The sequence below is a fragment of the Aulonocara stuartgranti genome (genome assembly GCF_965226115.1).
Source record: "Aulonocara stuartgranti genome assembly, chromosome: 8".
Lineage (NCBI taxonomy): Eukaryota > Metazoa > Chordata > Actinopteri > Cichliformes > Cichlidae > Aulonocara > Aulonocara stuartgranti.
In genome coordinates, this window is record NC_138959.1 from 22129390 (window position 1) to 22155820 (window position 26431).

The 26431-nt window shown below is 37.3% G+C and overlaps 1 protein-coding gene across 13 annotated transcripts in view; it reads left to right on the top strand.

Moving 5' to 3' along the window:
* frmpd2 (FERM and PDZ domain containing 2) overlaps nucleotides 1-26431 on the top strand; it is a 64390-nt gene that overhangs the window by 3806 nt on the left and 34153 nt on the right. For 10 of the 13 annotated variants that reach the window (XR_014278291.1, XR_014278292.1, XM_082543226.1 and 7 more), the window contains 16 exons: nucleotides 303-466; nucleotides 738-803; nucleotides 902-1081; nucleotides 1196-1271; nucleotides 3451-3538; nucleotides 3825-3981; nucleotides 4939-5010; nucleotides 5345-5519; nucleotides 5608-5743; nucleotides 5831-5969; nucleotides 6239-6391; nucleotides 6516-6701; nucleotides 7193-7352; nucleotides 7478-7670; nucleotides 8438-8526; nucleotides 8735-8815. Coding sequence is in view for 11 of the 13 variants with exons in the window: in XM_082543226.1 (XP_082399352.1) it covers nucleotides 303-466; nucleotides 738-803; nucleotides 902-1081; nucleotides 1196-1271; nucleotides 3451-3538; nucleotides 3825-3981; nucleotides 4939-5010; nucleotides 5345-5519; nucleotides 5608-5743; nucleotides 5831-5969; nucleotides 6239-6391; nucleotides 6516-6701; nucleotides 7193-7352; nucleotides 7478-7670; nucleotides 8438-8526; nucleotides 8735-8815 (2115 nt within the window). In the remaining 2 variants the exon portion in view is untranslated. Of the gene's footprint in view, nucleotides 1-302; nucleotides 467-737; nucleotides 804-901; nucleotides 1082-1195; nucleotides 1272-1895; nucleotides 1982-3131; nucleotides 3172-3450; nucleotides 3539-3824; nucleotides 3982-4938; nucleotides 5011-5344; nucleotides 5520-5607; nucleotides 5744-5830; nucleotides 5970-6238; nucleotides 6392-6515; nucleotides 6702-7192; nucleotides 7353-7477; nucleotides 7671-8437; nucleotides 8527-8734; nucleotides 8816-26431 lie in introns of those variants that run through there. The other 3 variants (XM_082543225.1, XM_082543222.1, XM_082543223.1) reach the window with 3 other exon arrangements.

Consider the following 26431-nt stretch of genomic DNA (forward strand, 5'->3'; position numbering starts at 1 on the left):
CATGTTGTAATTATTAGGACCTGAAACTAGCAACCAAGACTGTAAATGCTTCCATACATGAAAGTTTATTGATGTTTTAAACTGAGGGCCCTTTCCCCATGAGCCCAAAGAAGTCACCTTCTCGTTGACCCCCTTTTCAGATCTGAAAGTTACATTTAGTATCTCTGATATTCTTTCTCTAGTCCAAAAGTAATGTTCAATAACAAACACACTGTGGCTGAAAGCATGATCTTATTCAAAGAAATCTCTTTTTATCAAATCTCTCGAGCTGGTGACAAGCTTGTGGTGTGCTCTCCGTTTAGGTTCAGGCAACATGAGCAGCGTGCTGAGCCCAGGCTCAGTGCTGCTCTCAGCCAACGGGAGTCTGGCCTTCAAAAGCTGTGCTCGAAATGAAGACGTGGCCTCCTTCACAGCCCCTGAAGTCCAGCAGGGTCACACCGCCTCCTCGAGGACTGCAGTCGAAAAGGTGTGTTGTTGTTGCTTTGAGGTCTTTTATATTGCAGTGCGTGCTTGTTCCAAAAAACAGATGTTCCACAAGCACAGCTGTGGCCAATTTGCTAAATATGCAGCTGACTAAATTTGGAAAATCTTGCACTGACCAAAAGAAAAACCATAATTGGAAATCATGCATGATACCTCGTAGGATTAAAAAAAATAATCTCTAAATTGTAGATAACAATGAAATCTCAGGTTAACTTATTTAGTAGTCACGTATTTGGTGTGTATCTACTCTTCAGATGGTTGTATACTCACTGGGGATGACTCTTTATTGGTGTGTTGACTATCACCTACCTCACAACCAGGTACTCCTCCTCTTATATCTTCCCGTAATCTCATTCTTCTTTATTCTTAGCACTTGCGTGCCATTCATTTTGCTTTTCTTCTGTATTTTTCTCCACAGCCAGTCCAAATAAGTGCTGAGCTGGAAGGTTTGCTACTGAGCATGTGCGAGGACATGATGTTGAGAAGGACGGACCTGCTAACGGTGCTGGAAACCTGTGAGCTACACCACAAGGCTTCAATGCTTCCTCCTGCAGAGCGTCTTATTAGGCAGCTGGTGGAGGATGTTTACAGAAACTCGGTGAGTAGTGGTTAAGTGTTTAGGTTGAAGCTCCGCCGGTTAGCTGAGATCATGTCTGGTTTTGATTTTTGTGATAACTCTGTTTCCTTGAGTTTGACAATGATTTCTTTACAGGCTGATCACGTCTCTATGGCTGATAATGGATCCCAGCTAACAGACCGCAGTCAAGTGGTCCGGGACAGATTACACAGTAAGAAAGTGCTTCTAATTGTCAAATGTAATGTTTCTGAAAAGTCTTATTAGCTTAAAGCATTAGAAAAACAATAGCACTTTCATGTCTGTATATTAAATGTAAAGCTGCTGCAATCAGCAGGTATAGTTCATTAGTGCTCATTAGTGAAAGTGTAGATCTAGTTGAGGTCCACCTAATAGGGGGAAAGCAGGTCTTTCATCAGTTATCACTTTGTCTGAAGAGGAAAAAAAGAGTTTAATGTTGATTGTCAAAGGTCTGGTCAAAGTACACTACCTAACAATGCTTTACAATAGCATGAGATTGATGTCAGTCCTAACTATAGTGCTGATTGGTGCTGAACCAATACTCCTCTAGTGGCACTGATAGGACAGGTACTCTTCAGATGAGTCATGCTTTATGGTCTGTCCCACTTTTCTCTAACATTTTCCGTGGTACACGAAGGCTGTGTCCCAATTCAGGGTCTGCACGCTTGAAGTACGCATTTTAAGTGCGATTACGTCACCGCCACGCGACGACGGCTGTCCCAATTCGAAGTGTACTTCAAATGCATACTCCAAATGCGCCGTTGATTTCCCCAAATATCAAGCATGGTCCGGTTCACGCTTCGTGGTCCCATATATCCCACAATTCATAGCGTGGCGGTGGGTGTGGATAATTTTGCCGCAAAATATTGCAGGAGGGAGCGGCCGAAGAGTGAACTGTTAAAAGTAAGTACTGAATAGGATGTCACTTATTTATGTGCAAATGTTTAATAACATTAAAACATTGCTGTTGGCCACATGTCGGCAAAGTTATGTAACATTAGTGACTTTCAGTGTTAACTTGGTTTTAAAGCCTCTACAAATATATATATCATAATAATCGGACAATACATATAATATTGTCCATATTATATTTACATTACCACAGTGAGATGATTTTAGTCTCATGACCAACATTAGCTAATTGTTATTTACTAACTAATCTTGAAATGACTGTTCAGTACAGGAATGAAGCCCAACAATCATGTTTTACAGTCACGTGGTCTCAGCCTCAGATACTCAACTAATCAAAGTGATGTCATGACAAAAATGAATGACCAACAAAACATTTTTTCTCCTTCATTTCTGTCACACAAAGCTGTATGAAACATTTCTTGCGGTTAGTATCATGGTTGCTAGGCAACCTGAACAGCGCGACGAAGGGTAGACCGTCCCATTTCACAAGCCTCTCACTTCCGCACTTGTACTTATAGTACTCGTGCAGACCCTGAATTGGGACACAGCCTAAGAGTTTTGTCATTTCTCACTGATTTGTGTCATTCTACGTTCTTTCAGCTTGCTAGCTGTCAAGTGCCAGCGTCCCAATTTTGACTCCTGACTGTGTGCACTGCTCTGCTTGCTGAGTTAACTTATGCTAAATATTAAATTAAACAAAAGAGAGAAAGTTATGTTGTTCCTTCGGGGCCCCCTGAAGGAAATCCCCTTTCCTACTGTCCTAGAGACACATAACTGTGTTAAGTAACTCCCAAGCAACAGTATAAATTTACTTGAGTCATTTGTGTTATTTCAGCAGAATACTGTGGCTGGTTAACTCAATGGCTTTTCAGTAAATCAGTTTAGCATTTTAGAGTAAGTAAGGTTTATTTATATAGTGCTTTTTAAGAGCAGAACTCACAAAGTGCTTTACAGTACAGAAGTAAGTATACACCAAATTAAAATAGTATAAAGAGATAAAAATAAATAAGAGCAAGCCTGCACAGGTGGGTCACAAGTTTCTTGAGTAAAACACAGTCTAACCTTTACATAACCTCCATCCATGCATCCATTCTCTTCTGCTGGTCCTTGTGAGGATCGCGGGTGCAGTTTTTCACTGAAACAACACAAAGGACTCAACTGAAGAAAACCTAATTTGTTCAGTAAATCTAACTACATTATTCTTTAAAACCAACAAAAGTTGATATTTTTTTAAAGTATAGATAAAGTATAGATTTTGATATAAAATGTGTTCATTAATGAGCCACAGAAGTCTCATCATCCGTGGACAGAGCTTGTCCCTGCTTCCAGGCTAAGCTAATATGCTAAGCTAACTACATGTTAGACATGAGTGGTATCAGTCTTTATCCTGCAAGAAAGCTAAGAAGCATATTTTAAAAATAATATTCAGCTTTTATGTGACATACATGTTTATTTTTCAGGGAGCTCTTTTAGTAACTCGACATGGTCGCTGAAGAAGAAGATGTCCGGAACATTCTCGGGCGTATCTTATTCAGCTAATGCCACAGGGTATGAAATGTGTTTTACACATCTTATAACAGCATTCTGCCACATTTTAAATCCTATTTTGTTTGCGTCACGGGTGGGCATGTTCAGTGAAATGTATTTGCTTAAATAAGGTGTGGTAAAATAACTAAAAAAGACATAGAAACCATACAGAGTTGTCAAATCCCAAAGGAGTGTTTAACAAAGCTAGTTCCATCAAAATGTTACTCCTGTGTGCACAAGCTATCATCTCATGAGTGACGGATCTCACCTGCCATCAGACTGAGAATGGAAATCTAATTTTCCCCAGGATTCCCTTGGGAGGCCGGCAAATAGAGAGGTACGGCAGCTGGCAGCAGCTGAACCGCAGCCCCGGTAGTCCTTATATGGATGGTAATCGAAATGCCAACTCAAGATCCCTCACACAGTTTGACTCCTCAATGAGTCTGAATGATAAGAAAGTAAAGGTGAGTGCATTTGTGACATTATATTATAGTATAGTATAATGTTTCCCAAAATAATTGTGATAATGTATGTAATTTGTGAATCATCTATATATTTAGTTATTACTACAACACATTGAGAAATATGGTCTTTTTAAATGGATTTCAGACTTAAACAGGTTTTGATTGTTAGATTGATCAGAATCAGAAACATAACTGACCTTAAAGAAGCACCCAAGATAAACAAGGTCCTTTCAAAGCTGACAGTGAAGGGTTCACCAGTCTGTGAAAGACAAAGTAGGCAAAATTCTCAACAATGAGAACATTTTTCAGTTTTAGCTATAATGTTTGTTTCTTTTGTTCACTGATTGCCAAGACTCAAGAAAACAGTCTTCAAAAGTAGAAAAATTAAAATAATATGGGATATTCTGTTAGCATAGGTTAGAGAAGGAACAAGGGTTACAGGGATAAGGATTTGGAGCAACATATGCCACCATCCAGACTTTTTTCCCTTAACAAATTGAGTAGGACACCACTTCCTGTGTGTACCACAATCACACAGTAAAATTGTCAGTTTCACAACCCTCCAGTGGCGTATCTACAAGGTACCATAGTTCCCCCATGTCCCAGCTACTTTAATAAAGTTTAAATTTAATACATTTGTATTTATACTTGTATTTTGTATTTGTTGTGCCACTTTCTGCTTTTACGTTTTCATTACAAATGTCATGCTTTGTACCCTTTACCTTAAAGTGTACTTATTATTTTACAGCTGAATTACATTATTATAGATAAACCACAAAACCAAATACAAATAATAAGAATGATGAACACGTAGAACATTAAAGAGATATACAAGCAACAATGGATTAATACTTATGATCCAGTAATATGTATATGTTTCTGAAAAGTGCCATTCTATGTAATGAGTATTCTTACTTAAGGACACTATATTTTCCTCTCCATTTTCCTGTGTTGCAGGACATGGGTCCTGAGTTTATTAGAGTGCTGGATGAGCCGCTGGTTGTCTTGGAACTTCCTGGATCCATTGTGGTGAGTACAGTCCTGATATTTTAGGAGATTTTCTTTCAAGGACACACAATACTAGAATACTGCTAAATGTGTTTACTCAAGTACAGTTTTGATGTGCTTTCCTCAGTTGCATTGGTCTCTGGTTGAATGGAATATTAATCAGTTTAGTTTCAAAATATCCATTATAGAATTCTGAAGAGTAATATTTTGCAAAGTGAATATTTTGTCTATTCATCTAAAAAATTATATCTTTCATAATCTATTTTGTTCATCTACAACCAAAATTGACCCGTCAGTCCTCTTAGATTAATTAGACAGATAAAAATCTGATATTCTCAAACTTCTATTTTTGCAGTCAAAGAAAGGGAAATCTCCTACCACTCAAAGAGAGCTGAGTGTTGTAATGCCGAATGGCCAGAGCATCCTTGTCAGGTGCGAGGTGAAATCCAGAGGAGGAGACGTCTTTGACATGATTGTGGCTCACTTCAACCTTGTGGAGCATTTCTACTTCGGCCTTGCTTACATTGATGGTAAACGTTTTTGTGTGGTGCTGGTATGCTGTAACTGATACGTTATCAAGTCACTAAAGTTTCTTTCTTTTCTCTCTTCTCTGGTCAGATAATGAGTTTTTCTTTGTGGACAACGACACCAAGATTTCTAAAGTTGCTCCAGATAGCTGGAAAAAAGTGCCTACTGCCACCTTTGTCCTTTTCTTCAGGGTCAAATTCTTCATCAACGACATTTCTCTTCTTTTGTATGTTGTTTTTCCCCCTGTTCGATTATTGCCAACAGCCCTAGTTTGAGGGAGAAACCTTTGAGTGTGTGTGATCTTCTCCATCAGGCACAAACAGACCCGACACCAGTATTACCTCCAGCTTAGGAGAGATCTTTTGGAGGACAGGCTGTTCTGTCATGAGGAGACTGCTCTGTACCTAGGAGGTCTGGCCATGCAGACGGAGTATGGAGACTCCATGCCTGAGGTTCTGTACCTGAAGCTAAACTATAGTTAGAATGTAGTTATATGCCGTCACTATAGTTAGTTAGTAACTCATATATAGATTGGATCAAGCTGGAATCCAGGTAGAGTGCTTCTATAGATCCTGCTTATCCATCATACCCTTAGTTTGTGGTGAATATTTTGATTATTATTGTTTAGCTTATGATCCTGATGATGTCATTATCCTTTAATTCTGTTCAGATATTATTTGAATAGCATTAACATAAGTCTGTTATCTGGTGTTCTTTGCAGGTATATGGTAGGGGCTACTACCGCCCTGATGAGTATGTCTCCAAGAGCGTGTTGGAGAAATGTGCCTTGCCTTACATTCAGGGGGAGCTGTTGCGACTTCACACCAACAATGCTCAAATGCTCACCGACGAATCAGAACTTGAATTTCTCAAGGTATCAAACCTGTCTTTATTGTGACAATATTTAAATAATGATGCAGTGTGTTTTACTGTATCTTCATAGCTGTGACCACTGTTAGTCTCACAGAAATGGTGGTTACCGCTTTGTGTTTTCTTAGGTATGTCAACAATTGCCTGAGTACGGCGTTTCGTTCCACCGTGTGACACGAGAGAAAAAGCCTTCAGACGGAGAGATTATTCTTGGGGTTTGTGCCAAAGGTGTTATTGTCTATGAGGTGAAAGATGGCAGCAGATCCACTGCTCAGACTTTCTATTGGAGGGACACAGCAACCATCTCGTCTTATGTGAGTGAAGTAATGGTTTCGCCATTGGTTGGTAGTGACCATAAACTCTGTGTAAAGGATGGAGCTGTTGTTTGCTAAGCTATTCTTAAGTCTCAATAAGTTCTGGCTATCACCGTATTAGGTCTTTGAAACCATACTCTTTCATGGTAGCTGCTTGTCCATCACAAAGTTGGCCGGACCTTAAGCTCAACCTGTTGAGTTATCCTTCTGGATAGTAATGGAATTCAAAAAGTACTTTCATAATACTTCAAACTAGTTATTAAGACCGTAAACCTAGCGGGAAAATATTTACTGAGAGCATGAATCAAAGGAGCTTAGGGCCATTTGCCCATAGACTTCCACACAACCAGACATCTCTTTGCAGCCAGAGTAGTTGCCTTCTGCTGATTAGGAATGAGACTTGGAACCTTCCTCCATGTTTTATACAGTCTATGGGAGTGACACACGGTTTCCTTTCATGGTCTAGAAAATTTTCCTTCATTTTTCCGCAGAAGCATAAATTTGTAGTAGAGTGCCGGGGCAGCAAGAAGAAGCACACGTTCATCACGGAGAGGTCGAAGATAGCCAAATACCTTTGTAACCTTTGTTCAGCGCAACACAAGTTTAACAATGAGATGAACTCCCGTCAGCTAAGCCACAGCCTGGTGTCAGGTTAGTTATTTCAGTGTTACTCTGTCTCAGTGAAGAAATACACCAAGAAACTAACAAAAACACAACCATAAAGTCTACTCTGCTGTCCAAATACTAAAGATGACTTCTGCCTCTTTGTTCTCCAGAGGACAATATTGTGCAGTACGCAGCAGTGTGCCGTGCTCAGAGCAGCCAGCTTAAGTCTTTCTCATGTTCTGAGACCCCTCAGGATGACAGCGGTCTGACCACGCCTCAGAATGAGTCCATGACCAAGCTGTATGATGATGTCACAGCCAAGATCGAGGCCCGCATAAAACAGCAGCGCCTCAACGAGCAAAGGTACTTTGTTTTCCAGCGGTTTTTACAAGCATAACGCTGTTTCCCGCACTGAACATTCAATTTACAGATGAACCAAATCATTATGACCACTTAAGGAACACTGATCGTGTTGTAGCATCTAATATATACGGATATATTAGATGATAAGTGAACAGTTGGTTCTTGTAGGAAATGTGTTGGATGCAGCAGAAATGGGCAGGTGTTAAGAGCTGAGTAACTTTGACAAGAACCAACTGGTTGCTGCCAGCCACCTGGGTTGGATCATCTCTGAAACAGCAAGGCTTGTGGTGAGTACTTACAGGCAGCGACACCTAAGGCAGGGACAAACGTCCAACTGGAGAGAGCATGCTGGGGGATGTGCTGGAAGAATGCTGATCCAAGTCACGCCTTACAGGACTTAAAGGATCTGCTGCTGTCGTGTTGATGCCTAATGCTACAGAACTGCTTCAGAAACCCATGCTTTGGTTTGTGAGAGCTGCGCTGGTAGTGCAACGTGACTACCAACTAGTGGTGGTCGTAATGTTTTGGGTCATCAGCTTTTTATCTCATAACTGTAGCAACGACAGAGGAGCAATTGGCTTTTATGGCCCATACTTTCGTGAGAATGTCAGTGATTCTCCTGCAGTTATGTAATCCTTATCTAGATTATTATTTTTATAAAAGTGTACTAGACAGGTGAATAGAAGAGGAAAGATATTAAAGCTTTCATGAAGTTACCACGGGTAATTTTTTTGTGCTTTGTGTTTCTTATTTAATGCTTGCTCTAGCAGTCAGCGCAGCAGCAGTGTTATGCTCTCACCATCGTGCTCTCAGAGGAGTGGATCTGAAGCCCCTTGTGGTTCGCCAGCAGCCCAAGGTACACTATATAACCAAATACACTTTCAGCCACTTTAACTGACATATGACAGGTGGTTTACACCAAGTACTCTTATGATAGAGCAGCATCTTAAAAATGTTTAATTCTGGTTGGTTGCCTTGTGATTCAATGCTCCATCATCAAGTCATTGAAACACAGCTGCTTTTCCCACATGTTAACTCCACTGTTAAACTATATTTTTTTGTAGAAACTCCAACTAAACTGGGGACACCATCTGAGAGAGAAGTTATATGTGTTTCCTTAAAGAAAGACCCAAAGCTTGGCCTAGGTAAGCTAAACTCACTTTGTATATATAAAATGCTGTTTTCAAAACCAGCTGGACATAACTAATACATGTTAGATACAATCACTGTGCCATTTCTGCTACATATTAGTACTATTCTGTATAAATATGTGTGATGGTGTCACGGTCCGGGGCAGCGGCCGTGTGGAGAGCGGAAGGAGGACTCAAAACGCAGCACTTATTCAGGTGTGAGGGTGATTTATTGATAATATCCAATATAAAGTGGGGATGGTAAAACAGAACTAAGGATGAACTAACTGGGAGAAACTACACAAAGAAATAGCAAACCTGAGCATGAAGGGAGAACAGCAGGGAGAGCACGCAGGGGATTACACCAGGTATGAACACAGACGACGTGACGAGGAGCAGAGGAAATCACACACTATAAGTACACGAAGAGACACTGGGAAATCACACACAGGTGGGGGAAACAGCTGGACCTGATTAACCTGACGAGACAGGGGAACACTAACACCAGGGACCAACAGAGGGAGCACAAACCCAGAACCCAGTGTCTAAAATCCCAAACACAAACCATCCCAAAACAGCCATGAATAATAATGAAAGTAATAACAACTAGAAACATTTGCATTTCCTGCGAAAATGCAGTGTGGATGCTTAAAGCTGAAGCTGTATGCAAAAAGTAGCTGAAAAAGCTGAAAAGTTGCAGAAATTGTAAAAACTTTGCAGAAGCAAAAGAAGTTTGCTAAAATGGAATAACTTAGCAGAACTGCAATATCTTAGAGGAAACATAATACTTGGCAGAAATACAATAGCATAGCAGAATTTAGCAGAAATATTGTAACTTACCAGAAACATGATAACTTCTCAAAAATACAAGAATTTAGGAGAAATAGTATAAGATAACAGAAAGAATATATTTAGCCAAAAATACTTAAACATTACAGAAACACTATGATTTAGAAAAATAGTACAACAGAGCAGAAATATTGTGATTTACCAGAGACACTGTGATGAACTATGAATATTGTAATTTTAAATTGAGACTATGTTTTAGCACAAATATTATAATTTGGCAGAAATACTATAATTTAGCAGAAATACTATATTAAGCACAAATCCTATAAAAAGCAGAAATGGCATGATTAAGCACAAATACTACATTTAGTAGAAATACTTTGTTTTAGCACAAATCCCATAAAAAGCAGAAATACTGTACTATGATTTAGTAGAAAAACTATAATTAATCAGAAATACTAAATTTAGCAGAAATACTATATTAAGCACAAATACTATGAAAAGCAGAAATAGTATATTAAGCACAAATCTTATAAAATAGCAGAAATGCTATGATTTAGCACAATAGTAATAAGTTAAACAGAAAAATTGGAAAAGCAAAATGGACAGCTGAAAAAATGCTGAACATGCTGAGGGTCCCTCAAATATACTTGTTAAATGACAAAAATCTGCAAAAAAATTTATTACAGCCACACAATCACAAATATGTACACATGAGGAAACACACATGCACATAGAGACCCACACACAAGATCCAATTCAGTCAACCAGTCTAAATATATTGAATTTAAATCTTAGAATGAGATCATCCCATTAAAAGCCTCTCTCTCTCTCTCTCTCTCTCTCTCTCTCTCTCTGTCACAGACACACACACACACACACACACACACACACACACACACACACACAGGGAGAGAGGACTAAGTTTCTAGGTCAGCCTGGGAACTGCTGAATTTGAATCCACCAATCAGAGAGCCTGTGCACTTTTCCCCACCAAAACAGGTGCATCTGTTTACACACGCAGCAGCACAGAGAGACACAGGATTTTTGCAGTCTATTTCTCATAGTGACGACTCCCTCAAACAAATGACCGTAATTTCCTAACCGTAGGGGCTAGAACGGTCATTCTTACACCGTTTTGTTCAGAAGAGGTGGGGGAATCTTCAAGTGTTGACAATTTAATATTAAAATATGAATTTTTAGAGATATATGACATGGATGACTTGTTGACTTAGAAGCCACGAATTCCCCAATATGCAAATTTGAATGCCTGAGACCACATATGTGATTGGCTGGCTGGGAAGCCGTGCAGGCCCTGATTTGTGGATTTGAATTCCTCAGCCCTCAGATATGATTGGCTGGCTTAGAAGCCATGAAGGCCCCAATATGCAAATTTGAATGCCTCAGGACACATATATGATTGGCTGGGAAACCGTGCAGGACCTGATTTGAAAATTTGAATGTCTAAGTCCTCACAGAGGATTGGCTGCCTGGGGACCAGGCAGAAATATATAGAAATACTATGATTAAGCATAAATACTACATTTAGTAGAAATACTATGTTTTAGCACAAATCCTATAAAAAGCAGAAATACTATAATTTAGCAGAAATACTATATTAAGCACAAATCATATAAAAAGCAGAAATACTATATTAAGCACAAATCCTATAAAAAGCAGAAATACTATATTAAGCACAAATTCTATAAAAAGCAGAAATACTATATTAAGCACAAATTCTATAAAAAGCAGAAATACTATATTAAGCACAAATCCTATTAAAAGCAGAAATACTATATTAAGCACAAATCTTATAAAATAGCAGAAACAGTATGATTTAGCACAATAGTAATAAGTTAAACAGAAAAATTGGAAAAGCAAAATGGACAGCTGAAAAAATGCTGAACATGCTGAGGGTCCCTCAAATATACTTGTTAAATGAAAAAATCAGCAAAAAAATGCACAGGGAGAGAGAAGTAAGTTTCTAGGTCAGCCTGGGAGCTGCCGAATTTGAATCCACCAATCAGAGAGCCTGTGTACTTTTTCCCGCCAAAACATGTGCCTCTTTTTACACACGCAGCACAGAGAGGCACAGGATTATTGCAGCCTATTTCTCATAGTGAGGACTCCCCTCAAACAAATGACCATAATTTCCTAACCATAGGGGCTAGAGCGGTCATTCTTACACCGTTTTGTTCAGAAGAGATGGGGGAATCTTCAAGTGTTGACAATTTATCATTAAAATATGAATTTTTAGAGATATATGACATGGATGACTTGTTGACTTAGAAGCCACGAATTCCCCAATATGCAAATTTGAATACCTGGAGCCCACATACATGATTGGCTGGCTGGGAAGCTGTGCAGGCCCTGATTTGTGGATTTGAATTCCTCAGCCCTCAGATATGATTGGCTGGCTTAGAAGCCATGAAGGCCCCAATATGCAAATTTGAATGCCTCAGGACACATATATGATTGGCTGGGAAACCGTGCAGGCCCTGATTTGAAAATTTGAATGTCTAAGTCCTCACAGAGGATTGGCTGCCTGGGGACCTGGCAGAAATATATAGAAATACTATGATTAAGCATAAATACTACATTTAGTAGAAATACTATGTTTTAGCACAAATACTATAAAAAGCAGAAATACTATAATTTAGCATAAATACTATATTAAGCACAAATCCTATAAAAAGCAGAAATACTATATTAGGTACAAATCCTATAAAAAGCAGAAATACTATATTAGGCACAAATAGTATAAAAAGCAGAAATACTATAATTTAACAGAAATACTATGTTTGGCACAAATCCTATAAAAATAATAAATACTATAATTTAGCAGAAATACTATATTAGGCACAAATCTTATGAAAAGCAGAAATAGTATCATTTAGCAGAATAGTAATAACTTACAAAATTACAAATATGAAGGCATATTGAAACACAAATGCACAGAGGGACACACAAACACAGGCTCTAATCCAGTCAACCAGTCTAACTATATTCAATTTAAATCCTACAATGACATGCTGCCAAATAAGGGCAGGGTCCTCTCTCTCCCACTAAACACACACACACACACACACACACACACACACACACACACACACACACACACAGGGAGAGAGCTGCCGAATTTAAATCCACCAATCAGAGTGGCTGTTTACGTTTTCCCGCCAAAACAGGTGCATCTTTTTACACACGCAGGACAGAGAGGCACAGGATTATTGCAGCCTATTTCTCATAGTGAGGACTTCCCTCAAACAAATGACCATAATTTCCTAACCATAGGGGCTAGAGCGGTCATTCTTACACCGTTTTGTTCAGAAGAGATGGGGGAATCTTCCAGTGTTAACAATTTATCATTAAAATATGAATTATTAAAGATATTAGACTTCTAATGCACCATAACTGAGCAGAGCGAAGCAAAAACTGCCTTGACTTGCCCTCAAACAACGCTTTCTAACTCTAAATCTATTTGGAGTATCGATATCATTCTTTCACCGTAAGAGACAGCAGGCTTTGGTGAACAGTCAGAGAAATTTTCAGGTCTCTGTGGAAATCCAACAAAAAGTTATGACGAGAGAAAAAAGTGGTTCATTTCCACAGTTTGAAATCTGAAGAAATCTGAGCGAAGGACAAATTTCCTACCCTCAAACAAGTCCAACTCATTTCAGAACGGTAATAGGTGAGAAAGAAATTCTTGAATTGTGAGCGTCAGGAGTGTCTGAAGATAGACCGGGACAAGCCTCATGTCTTAACTTTGCTTCGTTAAGGAGATATGACGATTCGAATATGCCTCTCATTACAGAAATGCAGCGATGATTTTGAACAAGCTCTCCATTGACTTTATATGGAGAGTTTTGTGACCTTGTGTTGGTCTGAGGAGATTTGCCAAAATTCTATAAATCCCACAACAATGATAGTGACATTTTCTGAAAGCCAGCAAAAATACCTACGTTTTGATGTATAATTTGTGGAAGTTGAGTGAAAATTGAGCAAGTAGCAAGAAGTTGTTCGGACATGAAGTGAAAATTGCAAAACCTTCAGTGACACACTGGAAGCCAAGAGCATAGCAACCATAACAACGCATGTATTTTGTGAAAAATCACAATTTTGCAACTGAAAACTTTAAGAGGCATAAAAGTAAAACGGTAAAAGATTTGAAAAAGCTGAATCATACATGAATAGCCCAATAATTTGTGAACATTTTAAAGTTTGAATGGTTTTTCTAGGCGAAAGTATGAGGAAGTAGTTAAGTTTCAAAAACAAGCAAAATTTAGCAGAATTTTGGAAGTTTTCCATTCATTTCAATGGGACAAATTAAAGGAAAAAAGCTTAATATTTTAAAAAGTATAATAGCAAAAAATAGCAAAAATCATAGCGCAAATTAGCAGAAATAGCAGAATAGTTTAAAATTTGAACGGTGAAAATAGCACAAAAATTGTGGAAGTAGTTAAAGGACGAAAAACGAGCAACTTGAAGAATAATAATAACTAGAAAAATTTGCATTTCCTGCGAAAATGCAGTGTGGATGCTTAAAGCTGAAGCTGTATGCAAAAAGTAGCTGAAAAAGCTGAAAAGTTGCAGAAATTGTAAAAACTTTGCAGAAGCAAAAGAAGTTTGCTAAAATGGAATAACTTAGCAGAACTGCAATATCTTAGAGGAAACATAATACTTGGCAGAAATACAATAGCATAGCAGAATTTAGCAGAAATATTGTAACTTACCAGAAACATGATAACTTCTCAAAAATACAAGAATTTAGGAGAAATAGTATAAGATAACAGAAAGAATATATTTAGCCAAAAATACTTAAACATTACAGAAACACTATGATTTAGAAAAATAGTACAACAGAGCAGAAATATTGTGATTTACCAGAGACACTGTGATGAACTATGAATATTGTAATTTTAAATTAAGACTATGTTTTAGCACAAATATTATAATTTGGCAGAAATACTATAATTTAGCAGAAATACTATATTAAGCACAAATCCTATAAAAAGCAGAAATGGTATGATTAAGCATAAATACTACATTTAGTAGAAATACTTTGTTTTAGCACAAATCCCATAAAAAGCAGAAATACTGTACTATGATTTAGTAGAAAGACTATAATTAATCAGAAATACTAAATTTAGTAGAAATACTATATTAAGCACAAATCCTATGAAAAGCAGAAATAGTATGATTAAGCATAAATACTACATTTAGCAGAAATACTATATTAAGCACAAATCTTATAAAAAGCAGAAATACTATATTAAGCACAAATCCTATAAAAGCAGAAATAGTATATTAAGCACAAATCTTATAAAATAGCAGAACTAGTGTGATTTAGCACAATAGTAATAAGTTAAACAGAAAAATTGGAAAAGCAAAATGGACAGCTGAAAAAATGCTGAACATGCTGAGGTTCCCTCAAATATACTTGTTAAATGACAAAAATCAGCAAAAAAATTTATGACTGCCACACAATTACAAATATGTACACATGAGGAAACACACATGCACAGAGAGACACACACACAAGATCCAATTCAGTCAACCAGTCTAAATATATTGAATTTGAATCTTACAATGGGATCATCCCATTAAAAGGCTTTCTCTCTCTCTCTCTCTCTCTGTCACACACACACACAAACACACACACACACACACACACACACACACACACACACACACACACACACACACACACAGGGAGAGAGAAGTAAGTTTCTAGGTCAGCCTGGGAGCTGGTGAATTTGAATCCACCAATCAGAGAGGCTGTGCACTTTTCCCCACCAAAACAGGTGCATCTGTTTACACACGCAGCAGCACAGAGAGACACAGGATTTTTGCAGTCTATTTCTCATAGTGACGACTCCCCTCAAACAAATGACCGTAATTTCCTAACCGTAGGGGCTAGAACGGTCATTCTTACACCGTTTTGTTCAGAAGAGATGGGGGAATCTTCTAGTGTTTACAATTTAATATTAAAATATGAATTTTTAGAGATATATGACATGGATGACTTGTTGACTTAGAAGCCACGAATTCCCCAATATGCAAATTTGAATACCTGGAGCCCACATACATGATTGGCTGGCTGGGAAGCTGTGCAGGCCCTGATTTGTGGATTTGAATTCCTCAGCCCTCAGATATGATTGGCTGGCTTAGAAGCCATGAAGGCCCCAATATGCAAATTTGAATGCCTCAGGACACATATATGATTGGCTGGGAAACCGTGCAGGCCCTGATTTGAAAATTTGAATGTCTAAGTCCTCACAGAGGATTGGCTGCCTGGTGACCTGGCAGAAATATATAGAAATATATAGAAATACTATGATTAAGCATAAATACTACATTTAGTAGAAATACTATGTTTTAGCACAAATACTATAAAAAGCAGAAATACTATAATTTAGCAGAAATACTATATTAAGCACAAATCCTATAAAAAGCAGAAATAGGATGATTAAGCATAAACACTACATTTAGTAGAAATATTATGTTTGAGCAAAAATCCTATAAAAAGCAGAAATACTATATTAGGCACAAATCCCATAAAAAGCAGAAATAGTATGATTAAGCATAAATACTACATTTAGTAGAAATACTATGTTTTAGCACAAATAGTATAAAAAGCAGAAATACTGTAATTTAGCAGAAATACTATATTAGGCACAAATCTTATAAAATAGCAGAAATAGTATGATTTAGCACAATAGTAATCAGTTAAACAGAAAAATTGGAAAAGCAAAATGGACAGCTGAAAAAATGCTGAACATGCTGAGGGTCCCTCAAATATACTTGTTAAATGAAAAAATCAGCAAAAAAATGCACAGGGAGAGAGAAGTAAGTTTCTAGGTCAGCCTGGGAGCTGCTGAATTTGAATCCACCAATCAGAGAGCCTGTGTACTTTTTCCCGCCAAAACATGTGCCTCTTTTTACACACGCAGCACAGAGAGGCACAGGATTATTGCAGCCTATTTCTGATAGTGAGGACTCCCCTCAAACAAATGACCATAATTTCCAAACCGTAGGGGCTAGAGCGGTCATTCTTACACCGTTTTGTTCAGAAGAGATGGGGGAATCTTCCAGTGTTTACAATTTATCATTAAAATATGAATTATTAAAGATATTTGACTTCTAATGCACCATAACTGAGTAGAGCGAAGCAAAAACTGCCTTGACTTGCCCTCAAACAACGCTTTGTAACTCGAAATCTATTTGGAGTATCGATATCATTCTTTCACCGTAAGAGACAGCAGGCTTTGGTGAACAGTCATGGAAATTTTCAGGTCTCTGTGGAAATCCAAAAAAAAATTATGACGAGAGAAAAAAGTGGTTCATTTCCAGAGTTTTAAATCTGAAGAAATCTGAGCGAAGGACGAATTTCCTACCCTCAAACAAGTCCAACTCATTTCAGAACGGTAATAGGTGAGAAAGAAATTCTTGAATTGTGAGCGTCAGGGGTGTCTGAAGATATTCGGGGACAAGCCTCATGTCTTAAAGTCGCTTCGTTAAGGAGATATGACGATTCGAATATGCCTCTCATTACAGAAATCCAGCGATGATTTTGAACAAGCTCTCCATTGACTTTATATGGAGAGTTTTGAGACCTTGTGTTGGTCAGAGGAGATTTGCAAAAATTCTATAAATCCCACAACAATGATAGTGACATTTTCTGAAAGCCAGCAAAAATACCTACGTTTTGATGTATAATTTGTGGAAGTTGAGTGAAAATTGAGCAAGTAGCAAGAAGTTGTTCGGACATGAAGTGAAAATTGCAAAACCTTCAGTGGCACACTGGAAGCCAAGAGCATAGCAACCATAACAACGCATGTATTTTGTGAAAAATCACAATTTTGCAACTCAAAACTTTAAGAGGCATAAAAGTAAAACAGTAAAACATTTGAAAAAGCTGAATCATACCTGAATAGCCCAATAATTTGTGAACATTTTAAAGTTTGAATGGTTGTTCTAGGTGAAAATATGAGGAAGTAGTTAAGTTTCAAAAACAAGCAAATTTTAGCAGAATTGCAGAAGTTTCCCATTCATTTCAATGGGACAAATTAAAGGAAAAAAGCTTAATATTTTAAAAAGTATAATAGTTAAAAATAGCAAAAATCGTAGCGTAAATTAGCAGAAATAGCAGAATAGTTTAAAATTTGAACGGTGAAAATCGGCTGAAAATTGTGGAAGTAGTTAAGTGCCAAAAAGTGTACAGAAGCAACTAGAATAATAACTAGAAAAATTTGCATTTCCTGCGAAAATGCAGTGTGGATGCTTTAAAGCTGAAGCTGTATGCAAAAAGTAGCTGAAAAAGCTGAAAAGTTGCAGAAATTGTAAAAACTTTGCAGAAGCAAAAGAAGTTTGCTAAAATGGAATAACTTAGCAGAACTGCAATATCTTAGAGGAAACATAATACTTGGCAGAGATACAATAGCATAGCAGAATTTAGCAGAAATATTGTAACTTACCAGAAACATGATAACTTCTCAAAAATACAAGAATTTAGGAGAAATAGTATAAGATAACAGAAAGAATATATTTAGCCAAAAATACTTAAACATTACAGAAACACTATGATTTAGAAAAATAGTACAACAGAGCAGAAATATTGTGATTTACCAGAGACACTGTGATGAACTATGAATATTGTAATTTTAAATTAAGACTATGTTTTAGCACAAATATTATAATTTGGCAGAAATACTATAATTTAGCAGAAATACTATATTAAGCACAAATCCTATAAAAAGCAGAAATGGTATGATTAAGCATAAATACTACATTTAGTAGAAATACTTTGTTTTAGCACAAATCCCATAAAAAGCAGAAATACTGTACTATGATTTAGTAGAAAGACTATAATTAATCAGAAATACTAAATTTAGCAGAAATACTATATTAAGCACAAATCCTATGAAAAGCAGAAATAGTATGATTAAACATAAATACTACATTTAGCAGAAATACTATATTAAGCACAAATCTTATAAAAAGCAGAAATACTATATTAAGCACAAATCCTATAAAAGCAGAAATAGTATATTAAGCACAAATCTTATAAAATAGCAGAAATAGTGTGATTTAGCACAATAGTAATAAGTTAAACAGAAAAATTGGAAAAGCAAAATGGACAGCTGAAAAAATGCTGAACATGCTGAGGTTCCCTCAAATATACTTGTTAAATGACAAAAATCAGCAAAAAAATTTATGACAGCCACACAATTACAAATATGTACACATGAGGAAACACACATGCACAGAGAGACACACACACAAGATCCAATTCAGTCAACCAGTCTAAATATATTGAATTTGAATCTTACAATGGGATCATCCCATTAAAAGGCTTTCTCTCTCTCTCTCTCTCTCTCTCTCTGTCACACACACACACAAACACACACACACACACACACACACACACACACACACACACACACACACAGGGAGAGAGAAGTAAGTTTCTAGGTCAGCCTGGGAGCTGGTGAATTTGAATCCACCAATCAGAGAGGCTGTGCACTTTTCCCCACCAAAACAGGTGCATCTGTTTACACATGCAGCAGCACAGAGAGACACAGGATTTTTGCAGTCTATTTCTCATAGTGACGACTCCCCTCAAACAAATGACCGTAATTTCCTAACCGTAGGGGCTAGAACGGTCATTCTTACACCGTTTTGTTCAGAAGACATGGGGGAATCTTCAAGTGTTGACAATTTAATATTAAAATATGAATTTTTAGAGATATATGACATGGATGACTTGTTGACTTAGAAGCCACGAATTCCCCAATATGCAAATTTGAATGCCTGAGACCACATATGTGATTGGCTGGCTGGGAAGCCGTGCAGGCCCTGATTTGTGGATTTGAATTCCTCAGCCCTCAGATATGATTGGCTGGCTTAGAAGCCACGAAGGCCCCAATATGCAAATTTGAATGCCTCAGGACACTTATTTGATTGGCTGGGAAACTGTGCAGGCCCTGATTTGAAAATTTGAATGTCTCAGTCCTCACAGAGGATTGGCTGCCTGGGGACCTGGCAGAAGTATATAGAAATACTATTATTAAGCATAAATACTACATTTAGTAGAAATACTATGTTTTAGCACAAATACTATAAAAAGAAGAAAAACTATAATTTAGCAGAAATACTATAAAAAGCAGAAATACTATAATTTAGAACAAATAGTATAAAAAGCAGAAATACTATAATTTAGCAGAAATACTATGTTAGGCACAAATCCTATAAAAAGCAGAAATACTATAATTTAGCAGAAATACTATGTTAGGCACAAATCCTATAAAAAGCAGAAATACTATAATTTAGCAGAAATACTATATTAGGCATAAATCCTATGAAAAGCAGAAATAGTATGATTTAGCAGAAATACTGTATTTAGCACAAGTACCGAAAAGTACCAGAAATACTATGATTTAGCAGAATAGTAATAACTTATTGAAACACAAATGCACAGAGGGACACACAAACACAGGCTCTAATCCAGTCAACCAGTCTAACTATGTTCAATTTAAATCCTACAATGACATGCTGCCAAATAAGGGCAGGGTCCTCTCTCTCCCACTAAACACACACACACACACACACACACACACACACACACACAGGGAGAGAGGACTAAGTTTCTAGGTCAGCCTGGGAGCTGCTGAATTTGAATCCACCAATCAGAGAGGCTGTTTACGTTTTCCCGCCAAAACAGGTGCATCTTTTTACACACGCAGCACAGAGACATAGACCTGCTTCTTTCAGTTTATTTCACATAGTGAGGATTCCCCTCAAACAAATGACCATAATTTCCTAACCATAGGGGCTAGAGCGGTCATTCTTACACCGTTTTGTTCAGAAGAGATGGGGGAATCTTCAAGTGTTGACAATTTATCATTAAAATATGAATTTTTAGAGATATATGACATGGATGACTTGTTGACTTAGAAGCCACGAATTCCCCAATATGCAAATTTGAATACCTGGAGCCCACATACATGATTGGCTGGCTGGGAAGCTGTGCAGGCCCTGATTTGTGGATTTGAATTCCTCAGCCCTCAGATATGATTGGCTGGCTTAGAAGCCATGAAGGCCCCAATATGCAAATTTGAATGCCTCAGGACACATATATGATTGGCTGGGAAACCGTGCAGGCCCTGATTTGAAAATTTGAATGTCTAAGTCCTCACAGAGGATTGGCTGCCTGGGGACCTGGCAGAAATATATAGAAATATATAGAAATACTATGATTAAGCATAAATACTACATTTAGTAGAAATACTATGTTTTAGCACAAATACTATAAAAAGCAGAAATACTATAATTTAGCAGAAATACTATATTAAGCACAAATCCTATAAAAAGCAGAAATAGGATGATTAAGCATAAACACTACATTTAGTAGAAATATTATGTTTGAGCAAAAATCCTATAAAAAGCAGAAATACTATATTAGGCACAAATCTCATAAAAAGCAGAAATAGTATGATTAAGCATAAATACTACATTTAGTAGAAATACTATGTTTTAGCACAAATAGTATAAAAAGCAGAAATACTGTAATTTAGCAGAAATACTATATTAGGCACAAATCTTATAAAATAGCAGAAATAGTATGATTTAGCACAATAGTAATCAGTTAAACAGAAAAATTGGAAAAGCAAAATGGACAGCTGAAAAAATGCTGAACATGCTGAGGGTCCCTCAAATATACTTGTTAAATGAAAAAATCAGCAAAAAAATGCACAGGGAGAGAGAAGTAAGTTTCTAGGTCAGCCTGGGAGCTGCTGAATTTGAATCCACCAATCAGAGAGCCTGTGTACTTTTTCCCGCCAAAACATGTGCCTCTTTTTACACACGCAGCACAGAGAGGCACAGGATTATTGCAGCCTTTTTCTCATAGTGAGGACTCCCCTCAAACAAATGACCATAATTCCCAAACCGTAGGGACTAGAGCGGTCATTCTTACACCGTTTTGTTCAGAAGAGATGGGGGAATCTTCCAGTGTTTACAATTTATCATTAAAATATGAATTATTAAAGATATTTGACTTCTAATGCACCATAACTGAGTAGAGCGAAGCAAAAACTGCCTTGACTTGCCCTCAAACAACGCTTTGTAACTCGAAATCTATTTGGAGTATCGATATCATTCTTTCACCGTAAGAGACAGCAGGCTTTGGTGAACAGTCATGGAAATTTTCAGGTCTCTGTGGAAATCCAAAAAAAAATTATGACGAGAGAAAAAAGTGGTTCATTTCCAGAGTTTTAAATCTGAAGAAATCTGAGCGAAGGACGAATTTCCTACCCTCAAACAAGTCCAACTCATTTCAGAACGGTAATAGGTGAGAAAGAAATTCTTGAATTGTGAGCGTCAGGGGTGTCTGAAGATATTCGGGGACAAGCCTCATGTCTTAAAGTCGCTTCGTTAAGGAGATATGACGATTCGAATATGCCTCTCATTACAAAAATCCAGCGATGATTTTGAACAAGCTCTCCATTGACTTTATATGGAGAGTTTTGAGACCTTGTGTTGGTCTGAGGAGATTTGCAAAAATTCTATAAATCCCACAACAATGATAGTGACATTTTCTGAAAGCCAGCAAAAATACCTACGTTTTGATGTATAATTTGTGGAAGTTGAGTGAAAATTGAGCAAGTAGCAAGAAGTTGTTCGGACATGAAGTGAAAATTGCAAAACCTTCAGTGGCACACTGGAAGCCAAGAGCATAGCAACCATAACAACGCATGTATTTTGTGAAAAATCACAATTTTGCAACTCAAAACTTTAAGAGGCATAAAAGTAAAACAGTAAAAGATTTGAAAAAGCTGAATCATACCTGAATAGCCCAATAATTTGTGAACATTTTAAAGTTTGAATGGTTGTTCTAGGTGAAAATATGAGGAAGTAGTTAAGTTTCAAAAACAAGCAAATTTTAGCAGAATTGCAGAAGTTTCCCATTCATTTCAATGGGACAAATTAAAGGAAAAAAGCTTAATATTTTAAAAAGTATAATAGTTAAAAATAGCAAAAATCGTAGCGTAAATTAGCAGAAATAGCAGAATAGTTTAAAATTTGAACGGTGAAAATCGGCTGAAAATTGTGGAAGTAGTTAAGTGCCAAAAAGTGTACGGAAGCAACTAGAATAATAATAATAAAGAATAAAGAGAAACAGGAACTCAATAGTGTGGATGCTTAAAGCATCCACACAATAATAATAATAATAAAGAATAAAGAGAAACAGGAACTCAATAGTGTGGATGCTTAAAGCATCCACACAACTAGAAAAAATTGCATTTCCTGCGAAAATGCTGTGTGGATGCCTTACGCTGAAGATTTCTGCTGAAAAAAGCAGAAAAAGTTGAAAAAACAAAAAACATTGCCCTGAGCGAGATTCGAACCTGGCCTTTCTGATCTATAGGCGGCGTCTCACCTTACTGGACCAAACTGATTCTTACAAAGAAGAGGTGGAGAGACTGACAATTCTGGTGAAATTAGCAGAAGCTGCTTAGTATTGTGCTAATAAGAGGTGAAAAGGCTAAACATTTAGCAGAAAAGAGGTGAATCAGAAGAAGTTCTGCTGAAAAGAGGTAAAGAAGCAAAAAGATGAGTTGAAAAGAGGTGTAGAAGTGCTTGCTGAAGATGGCTGTATGTGTAATGACACACTGGAGAGTGTCAAGAAAGCAGAGCGCATGCAAGCAGGGAACATGTGTAGCAACTGTCACAGGTAGGATTCGAAACTCTGCCCCCGGGTCTCACGGCAGCTGCCCTACCCTCTGAGCCAAATGAGTTCTGGTCTCAAGCAAATATATGATGAGAGAGAAAATGTGCACTGTGGAGCAGAAGCTCAAATTAGCAGAAAAGAGGTGAAGAGGAAGAACTTTGTTGTGAAATGAGGTAAAGAAACTGAAATTTGTGCTTAAAACAAGTGAAAAAGCTGAACTCTGAAATCCTGCTAAAACAGTAGTAGAGGCTGATATTTTTCAGCTACTCACTGAGCCAAACTGGTTCTCACGTAACTGAAAAAAGGTGGAAAAGCTTAAAATTCTAATGAAAACAGCAGAAGAGGCTAAGTGCACTGTGGAGCAGGAGCTCTAATTAGCAGAAAAGAGGTGAAGAGGAATAATTTCTGCTGAAAAGAGGTAAAGAAGCAAAAAGCCGAGTTGAAAAGAAGTGTAGAAGCAGAAGTGCTTGCTGAAGATGGCTGTATGTGTAATGACACACTGGAGAGTGTCAAGAAAGCAGAGCGCATGCAAGCAGTGAACATGTGTAGCAGCTGTCACAGGTAGGATTCGAACCTCTGCCACCGGGTCTCACGACAGATGCCCTACCCTCTGAGCCAAATGAGTTCTGGTCACAAGCAAAGATATGATGAGAGGGAAAATGTGCACTGTGGAGCAGCAGCTCAAATTAGCAGAAAAGAGGTGAAGAGGAAGAACTTTGTTGTGAAATGAGGTAAAGAAACTGAAATTTGTGCTTAAAACAAGTGAAAAAGCTGAACTCTGAAATCCTGCTAAAACAGCAGAAGAGGCTGATATTTTTCAGCTACTCATTGAGCCAAACTGGTTCTCACGTAACTGAAAAAAGGTGGAAAAGCTTAAAATTCTAATGAAAACAGCAGAAGAGGCTGAGTGCACTGTGGAACAGAAGCTCAAATTAGCAGAAAAGAGGTGAAAACAGCAGAAGAGGGTGAGATTTGTGCTGATAAGAGGTGAAACTGCGGAACCAATCAGAGGTACTGCTTCTGTCTGCTTCATCAGGCTGTGTACTTGTATGTATTTCTGCCATAGACTGTTAACCAGAATCTGAGGTCCATATTAGAAAAGCTGCTAAAATCATTAAACTTTGCAGAATTGTAATAAATTATCAATATGAATTACCGGTCTGTGATAGTGTATAAATTTGTAGTTAAAAAAAAAACATGTGGGCCAAGGTGGAATCGAACCCACGACCTCTGGTCTGAAGAGCGGTGTCATTACCAATCGCGCCACCTCTAAGGGGGCGGGCGCTTTGAAAAAAAGGGTGATGAGGAGTCAGAATTAGATCGCGGTGAGACGCGAAAAACGCCGTTTTTTGGAGTTACAAAACGTCGTGTAACTCAAAAACTAGGTGGGATAGAAGCATAATTCTTGCACTGGGTGAATCAGCGGACTTTGGTGTACTTTGACTGCGATTTACATAGCTCTTTGTATCTCCGTCGCGGAGATATGACGAGAGAAGAAACGGCTTCATTTTCGGAATTTGAAAAATGAGAGGAGGACAGATTTCCACCCCTCAAACAAGTCTAACTCATCTCAGAACGGTAATAGGTGAGAAAATAATTCTTGAATTGTGAGTGTCAGGAGTGTCTGAAGATATACAGGGACAAGCCTCATGTCTTAACTTTGCTTCGTTAAGGAGATATGACGATTTGAAAATGCCTTCAGTTTCAGTATTTCAGCTCTGAGTTTCACAACCTCCCCATAGACTTTGAATGGGGAGTTTTTAGACCATGTGTCACTTCGAGGCAAATTGTGAAAAAAACGTAACTCTCACAATAATTATAGTGACACTGTCTTAAAGCCAGCAAAAATACCTACGTTTTGATGTATAATTTGTGGAAGTTGAGTGGAAATTGAGCGAGTAGCAAGGAGTTGTTCAGACATGAAGAGAAAATTCAGAACGGACGAGTGTGCAGTGGGAGTTAATTGCATAGCAACCATAGCAACACATGTATTTTCTGAAAAATCACAAAGTTGTAACTGAAAACTTAAAGAGTCATTACATGAAAACGGTAACAGATATGAAAAAGCTGAATCACACAGGAATAGCCCAATCATCTGAGAACGTTTTAAAGTTTGAATGGAGTTTCTAGGTGAAAGTATGAGGAAGTAGTTAAGTTTCAAAGACAAGCAAGTTTTAGCAGAATTGTAGAAGTTTCCCATTCATTTCAATGGGACAAATTAAAGGAAAAAAGTGTAATATTTTAAAAAGTATAATAGTAATAAGTACCAAAAGATATAGCAGTCGAAAGCAGAAATAGCAGAACAGTTTAGAGTTTGAATGGTAAAAATCGGCTGAAAACTGAGGGAGTAGTTAAGCGGCAAAGAAACGGAGCAACTAGAATAATAAAGGATAAAGAATAAAGAGAAACAGGATCTCAATAGTGTGGATGCCTACGGCATCCACCCAACTAGAAAGATTTGCATTTCCTGCGAAAATGCAGTGTGGATGCTTTAAAGCTGAAGCTGTATGCAAAAACTAGCTGAAAAAGCTGAAAAGTTGCAGAAATTGTAAAAACTTTGCAGAAGCAAAGGAACTTTGCTAAAATGGAATAACTTAGCAGAACTGCAATATCTTAGAGGAAACATAATACTTGGCAGAAATACAATAGCATAGCAGAACTTAGCAGAAATATTGTAACTTACCAGAAACATGATAACTTCTCAAAAATACAAGAATTTAGGAGAAATAGTATAAGATAACAGAAAGAATATATTTAGCCAAAAATACTTAAGCATTACAGAAACACTATGATTTAGAAAAATAGTACAACAGAGCAGAAATACTGTGATTTACCAGAGACACTGTGATGAACTATGAATATTGTAATTTTAAATCAATACTATGTTTTAGCACAAATACTATAATTTGACAGAAATACTATATTTAGCACAAATCTTATAAAATAGCAGAAATAGTATGATTTAGCACAATAGTAATAACTTAAACAGAAAAATTGGAAAAGCAAAATGGACAGCTGAAAAAATGCTGAACATGCTAAGGGTCCCTCAAATATACTTGTTAAATGAAAAAAATTGGCAAAAAAAATATAACAGCCACACAATCACAAAT